This window comes from Salmo trutta, chromosome 24 (assembly GCF_901001165.1).
Source record: "Salmo trutta chromosome 24, fSalTru1.1, whole genome shotgun sequence".
NCBI classification, from domain to species: Eukaryota; Metazoa; Chordata; class Actinopteri; order Salmoniformes; family Salmonidae; genus Salmo; species Salmo trutta.
Genome location: NC_042980.1, coordinates 30,579,125 through 30,586,771, shown reverse-complemented (window position 1 = coordinate 30,586,771; position 7,647 = coordinate 30,579,125). Strand labels below are relative to the sequence as shown.

General features: G+C 42.1%; 1 protein-coding gene across 1 annotated transcript; it reads right to left on the bottom strand.

Annotated features, from left to right (window-relative positions):
- Nucleotides 1-1,406: 1,406 nt before the first annotated feature.
- On the bottom strand, nucleotides 1,407-6,986 carry insig2 (insulin induced gene 2). Its single transcript, XM_029711793.1, has 7 exons — nucleotides 6,804-6,986; nucleotides 5,679-5,944; nucleotides 5,475-5,568; nucleotides 4,595-4,719; nucleotides 3,833-3,999; nucleotides 3,128-3,227; nucleotides 1,407-2,975 (listed from the first exon to the last, which is right to left on the bottom strand). The coding sequence occupies exons 2-7, from the start codon at nucleotides 5,850-5,852 to the stop codon at nucleotides 2,934-2,936; spliced, it is 702 nt and encodes a 233-aa protein (XP_029567653.1). The 5' UTR covers nucleotides 5,853-5,944; nucleotides 6,804-6,986; the 3' UTR covers nucleotides 1,407-2,933.
- Nucleotides 6,987-7,647: the final 661 nt, after the last annotated feature.

Below are 7,647 nucleotides of genomic sequence, written 5' to 3'. Positions count from 1 at the left end.
TGTACTGTAGCTCTCTGCTCAACCCTCTCAGTCGTGGATAATATCTGGTGCTCCCTGTCAAAGTGATAGATTGTGATGGATGCATGGGTTGTCCTGCATTACCCCAATAAATGATCCTCAATGGGAGACCTTGGCCACAGAGAAATCAATATCTCACCATTAAAATCTATTAGAGGAGAGTTAGATCACGCGCTGTCAGAGGCACCACTCTCAGGCGGCCACAACATTAAACCTGACACTGGCCGTACATGAGTAATCAATATATAGTGGTTCACAGGTCATTTGTGGTCAACTTCTTAGCCCTGATGGATGTCTGTGCAGCCGGTGATTCATGTTGACACTGTTTAACAGGATTTTGCTCCGATTTAGATGGTCATTCCTCAGAGACTTACAGGAAACGTGGCAGTGGAGCATCCATTTCATTGTATGAAGACCCACCCCAATTTCAATTTCACTGAGACTTTATGGATTTTGTGCCCTGCTGTGTGTGAAAACACCTCAGTGGGCAAGGTCAAACTCCTACCATTGTTTTCATGTGATGAGCAAATGCAGTGACCACAGTTCACCGCAGACTTGCTTTGAGGTGTGTTGGACACAACTGTACGTTACCGTTCAGTGCAATAGGGTACTACTGGGTTCAATACCAGCTACACTGGTGTCAGAAGTGGGGATAGCTAACACCGCTCAAGGTGAACGTTTCAAAGGAACGTGTTACCCACAATCCACGACCACGCTAAGGAGCTTGCAGAACGGTTGGGAAAAGAGCCCATCTCAGTTTTTCCTTGCAGTGTATCTGAGTGCTCTCAACCTTGCCTCCGGACCCTCAGTCTCTAAGAAGAGATAATTACTTGTCAGGAATAAATAGAGAGATTAATGAATTCATTAGCAGGAGGGAGTTTAGCTCTTCACAGCACCACTTTCTGCTATGACACATCACGCCTATTGTTTTAGCTAGTTAGTCTTGAACAATAACATTCACACAGTAAATTGCCTCATACAGGACTGTAAAACCAAAGAAAAAAAAGCATCCACATATCCTGGAATTTAGCAACCACGCAAACAAAGGAGTCAACTTCAGATTATTCATCTTAATTATGTGTCTATAGAAGCCTGTTATTGTGGGAGGCAGGTGAAGACAGGCAACATTAATCCACATTAGTAGAATACACCAGTTAGATAGGCCAAACCTGCCATAGCAGGCACTGCACATTTGGACTGCAGCACTGGTATATTCATGCCAAAACACATTCATTTAACCATGTAGAGTAGCCTAAGCATCATGACCAAGAGGCTCTCTATATAACAACAAAATGTACAATATCTAGAACAAAAAAAATGCTTTTCCAAACTTTCCCTAAAATCTTTCAGAGCCGTGTGCGTGATCAAAGAGAAACAACATAAACCTGTCATCAACAAAAGGAATGTTCTTTATTGAACCAGAGATTGCACAAGTTCCAGATTTTCTGTTTGGTGAGAGGATGAAAATGTCCCAGTTCAACCAGTTAAATCCTCTTCTTCCTGAAGAGATGGATGAAATAAAACTAGTTCCATCATATTTCTAGAAAAATTCACCATAGCTATAACGCTGACATGCTAGGATATCCAAGTTAGTCATTTTAATATTGATTGTTGGTTCTTAATTTTCTTTCCTCTGTAGTCATTGGCAGTTTGTTTGCCTTATCATGCACAGTGAAATTACAAACAATATTTTACAAAAACACTGTTGAGACACTTAAACAGTTTCAGCATCCTCTAATTCAACCAGTCATGTTAAATTTGTTAAAGTTTTTCTAAAAAGTAAAAAAATAACATTTGAATAAAATTCCTTCACTTAGCAGTCTCGCAACATTTTCTAGATATAGAAAGCCATCCCTTTTTCTTGGTCTCTATTTCCAATAAGACCATCTTTTACGATGAGAAGTGAGGTTCCTAAATCAAGTCCAACTGCATCCAGGAATGTAACACTGTATTATATCTCATTTTTCTATTTAAAAAAATGCAGATCTGCCATTAGATGCCTGACCAAAGAACCCACTGATGATGTGGATACTTGCGTGCACCTGGAGGTTGGACAATGGAATGGGAAGCCTGGTCTCTGATTGGATCTCATCAGGGTTTAACCAAAATTAAGTTAATGAAGTGAAATTTGCCCATAAACTTCTATGAGCGTTTTATTACAAAATTAAATGAATGAAAAGCAGGGTCTGGTAAGGCTGGATGAAATACCAAACTGGACCCAGGATGCTGGTTGCCTTGATATAATGCTGGGATGGCACAAATAAGTGCAACACTGAACACTTCACCCCTTCATGACTGCCAGCAAACGCAGACATTATCAGCATAAAAAAATAACTATATGTGTATATAATTGTACGTTGTAAAAGCATGGAATAAACATATATGGGCCATATACACTGCAGGTTCTACCAGTATATAAAGGATATAAAGAATGGATGACGAAAGAAAATTATTCAGATGATCCTGTTTGGCACGATGGAGCCAAAGGTTTCTCACCACTGGTGCTGAAAGTGCCCTGAACAGCAGAGCTACACTAATATTGGTGCCTGTTGAGTTGCAATCACAGATTGCGTTGTAGATGGGGCCTACCTACCACACACGACATCACATCGGCAGTTGTTTTTCCTCTCCTTAGACATCCATTGAATGCTTATAATAAAGCGAGCTGGTGTCTGTCCCCCTAGGCCCAGAAAGGGCACATAAGAACCAACCAAAACACTATTTTCCACAGTGAAGCACTCATCAGCAAAGCAGAAGCACATCATTTGTTGCCTGTGGATGACTGCTCCGCCTCCTCCAAGGTTGACCAATCTCCATCAACGCTGCATACAGATGTCCTTTACCATCCCCTTTTGGCTTTTTGTTGCTACGAAAATGTAATTTTGTGCAAAGGTTTTATATAGCCAGAATTTCTCTCAGTCTTGATGAGTCTTTTCGGACATAAGTTTGCATTCATACTGGAAAAGAGAACCAAGGAGACAAGGGATAATGTAATGTGGCAGTTGAATATTCAGTAAAAAGCTCTGGTTGGAATGAATGTATACATGCATGTATGTAGGACATTTATAAACCTATGACACTTTAATTCAGCATTATAAAGTTTCCTCACCAGGGCTAGCTGTCGTCCTATGTTCCCCATGGTTATCACACCAGCGAAGAAGATGCAAGGTAACCAGGAGCGAATGTACAGAAAATCTGGAGAGGTATACCTGAAACAAAACAAGAGAACAGGTATTAAACGTAGGACAATCCCCAAATGAGAATGAAAATCTACAGAAATCCCTCCTGTATCTTGAAAAATATTATAAACTGGGTGTTTCGAGCCCTGAATGCTGATTGGCTCAGAGCAGTTGTATATTTAAGCAATAAGGGCCGAGGGGGTGTGGTACATGGCCAATATACCATGGCTAAGGGATGTTCTTAGGCACGACGCAACGTAATATGAGCAGTAAAAATAAAATGTTTTGTCATACCTGTGGTATACGGTCTGACATACCACAGCTGTCAGCCAATTAGCATTCAGGGCTCGAACCACCCAGTATATAATAGACCGTATACCACGGTTATGACAAAACATATTTTTACTGCTATAATTAGGTTGTAACCAGTTTATAATAGCAATAAGGCACCTTGGGTGCTTGTGGTATATAGCTAATATACCATGGCTAAGGACTGTTTCCAGGTACTCCCCGTTGCCTCGTGCATAAGAACAGCCCGTAGCCATGGTATATTGGCCATATACCACACCCCTCGCGCCTTATTGCTTAATTATTATACATTCATGTCCTGTAAACTGTATTGTATTAGTACTCACTGAAAGACTCCGTTGTAGACCAGGAGCTGAGTGGATAGAGTGGCCAGCAGGGCGATGACCACCCCCAGGCCAAAGCCAGAGCGAGACCGGTCAAACGTCCACCAGAGGCCGATGGACAGGGCCGCCAGCGTCAGGGACAGCTGCACGTTGTTCGCAAAGTCCACTTTCTGAGAGGGGTTAAGGACAGCTGATCATGTAGTAGGATAGTCCACACAGGAACCATGGGTTCGGCTCAGTTAGGTTCTTCTTGTAAACAGGCTTGTTTAATCACATTTAAAAGCCCATCGTTTTAGCTAGGCCTTTAGTCACTGATCTTATTGTTTTACACATTACATTTGAGTCTTTCAGCAGATGCTCTTATAGAGAGCAATTAGGGTAAAGTGCCTTGCCCATGGGCACATCGACAGATTCATTTTGTTTTATTGTAAAGTGTGTTGTGATTATAAATACAGTTTGATTTGCAAGTAAAAATGTCAACATGGAATGCTTTTGCCCCATGGTTTACAGGTTTTTACACATCTTTTTATTATTCACATCAAATTCAGTAAGTGTCAGACAGGCAGGTAGGAATAGAGCAGGATACTCAACTCTTACCCTATGTGGTCTGGAGCCTGCTGGGTTTCTGTTCTACCTGACAATTAATTGCATACACCTGGTGTCCCAGGTCTAAATCAGTCCCTGATTATAGAGGGGAACAATGAAAAAAATGCAGTGGAACTGGCTTCCAGGTCCAGAGTTGAGTTTAAGAGGCATAGAGGATACAGCACTGGCATGGTTGATGCCCACGAACACAGCCACACAGCGCATCACACTGGACCACTCCCGCTTGAACTTGTGGGGCTCGCCGAGCCGACAGTCAATGCATGGATACAACAGACCGATTATTGCTGAGAGAGAGGGGTAGACCGGGATAAAGGTAAGGGATTGAGGGTGCAGAAATAGGAAGAGGGGATCAGAGATCAACAATCAGCTTTATTGCTGCAGTAGCATGGCCTGTGCCGTACATTTCTGTTAATATGGTTGTGGAGAGAAAGGCTGCCATGCCAGCCCACCACATAGCATCAACGCTATTCTGATGACACACCAAAAAACAAACCCACTGTTGTTGAGGTTGGCCTCCTTTTAAAGCTATTGTTTAAATATTACACAAGAACTATACAGACTGCTGTGCAAATTTAGGTAACTATGTACAGTGAACTGCTCTGGTCTTGACTAGTCAATAAAACCCGATAGCTACTGCATGATGCAAACAGCCCAGTGCGCAGTAACAGTGGAAACCTGCATCTCCCCCCAGGCTGAGCAGTCGAGCGCGGCAGTCTCAGTCTCAGGGGGATACAGGCCTGCGGCTGTTGTGCTTTTCTACTGGTCCACTAGGAATCAGCAGCTACATCTACTCTCTGTGCTGTAGACCCAGGGGACAACAATTCAATAATGATAGTAGTCAAGTCTGGCAGCAAAAACCTGTGTGTGTCCCCCTTCTAGCGCTGACTTTGCTGATAGCTACTTTGAGGAAAAGCGTACTTACTATGCCTGTGATGTGGTTGTCCCACCTAGCTATCTTAAGATAAATGCCCTAACTGTAAGTTACACTGGATAAGAGTGTCTGCTAAATGACTAAAATGTAAATGTGTGTGTCCCCTACCTGAGGCGGTCCCACAGCAGGGCGGCACCCACCAGGCTGATGAGAAGATGCTACTAATGACATCAGGCGGGAACAGAGTGACGTTCCTCTGTACCTGCAGTGAGAGAAAACAAATATTAGCTACTTTAGTACTCTTAGTCATATCTTCCCCTTAAATGTTTCCCCATTCAAGATATGTATCATTAAAATACAAACATAGCTCACCTGCAGCAGGTTGAGCACCAGAGCCAGGAAAACTCCTATAGAGAACAGCATGAACCCACGGATCACCAGGGTGGTGCTTCTGTTCGTGATCACTGCAATGTATGGTCCTCTGGAAGGAGCGGTCTGACTGGACCCAGACCGCTGCTGGTCGCTGACTACTGTGGAGTCGGCCATGGCTGCCAGGGCAATCGTGGACACCAGGACAGAAGGGGAAACGCTAGCTCTACCCTCCAGTGATCGCACTGTCCACTGACATCACCAATACCCTGAAACACAGGAACGTATTCAGGTGTGGCTACATGATCATCCAATAAAACAACCACAGCCCAGAGGTGTGAAGTCAGTGGACAAACACAGATGTCTGTCTAGTTCAGGGATGGGCAACTCCAGTCCTCTGGGGCCTGATTGGTGTCACACGTTTTTTCCCCAGCCCCAGCTAACACACCTGACTCAAACAATCAACTAATCATGACCTTCAGCTGTATTTGCTAGGGATGGGCAAAAAGTGTGACACCACTCCAGACTGGAGTTGCTCATCCCTGGTCTAGTTAGTCAATGTTCATGTCTCATCTTACAAACACTAGTCAAATAATTAAGAGTAGCTAGCTATGCCTAATGTTGATTTCTTTGTCTCAAGAAGAGACGTTATGCTCAGCCTCAGCAAATGCATACATCACATTTGCCAGATGGCTCTCTACTTTTGACCTAGTTAGCTACCTACAGTGACGTTTCATCTACTTCGAGATTGGAAGCTGATATAACAGCAACCTGTGGCAGTATTGGCACTGCCAGAGCAACGTAACGTTATCTAACTAGCTAGCGAAGGTCATCGAAACCAGCTAACGTTAGAAGATAGCCAGCTAGCATAGATAGTCAGCTAGCATAATAGCTAACATTAATACTTTGAATACACTGTTGGATACAAACAATAATTACTAAACGTTAGCTAACTATATAGTGTAGTGTTAAATAAAACGAATTTGATAGTTTTTGTATATATGCTAGCAACAGTTGATTATTGATAATCAGCATACACATCTTGTTTATTAGCCTAGCTAGCTAGCACACTTCGTCAGCTGATATTTACAGTCACACGCTATTTGCCTTGAATTAAATAAATATTACCTTCAATGTTTATAAAGTATTTTTCAAAAATTGCAAAAGACACATTTTGCTTCTTTTTTTTAGGTAGTAGCAGGAGTTTGAGAACTAGCTTCGAGGGGGGGTAAAAACTCGTCTTCTCGCTAATTTCGGATGAACTGGTTTGGCACTGGCTACGTGGCCAACCAATCGGCTTCTAAAACCCTGACGTAATCTCATTGCACAAAGCCCACGTTTTGCCCAGGTAGAATAAATGCAAAATTGTCTTTGATATAAAATATTACAAAATGCACAGAAGTGGTTAAAATTAAAATACATTCATTTATAAACATATTGATAAAATGGTTGAGTTGTTTGGCATTGGGTGTGTATATCAAATCAATGATGATTATTTCAACAACAAAAAATGTAACCTTTATTTAATTAGGCAAATCACTTAAGAACACATTCTTATTTACAATGACGGCCTAGGAACAATGGGTTAACTGCCTTGTTCAGGGGCAGAACAACAGATTTTTACTTTGTCAGCTCGGGGATTCGATCTAAAAACCTTTCGGTTACTCGTCCAACGCTCTAACCACTAGGCTACCTGCCATCCCATTATATAAGAATGTCTTTAATGTGGATCACATCTGTCATTAGTGTAGGCCTATTGTAATTTTTGGTCTATCCATTGGATGAAATCCAGAGTTGCTGTAAACATAACAATAAATGCTAATAGACAGTGTGTGAATGGTCTGTAAGACTTTGAGAAGGCAAAAGTCTGAATACTGAATACCAAATCAAGTGGAAATGGGGATTATCTGTGATCTACTCCACACTGTGACTGCCTCACCTCCATAGCATAAGCCTATTAGACTACATGCTG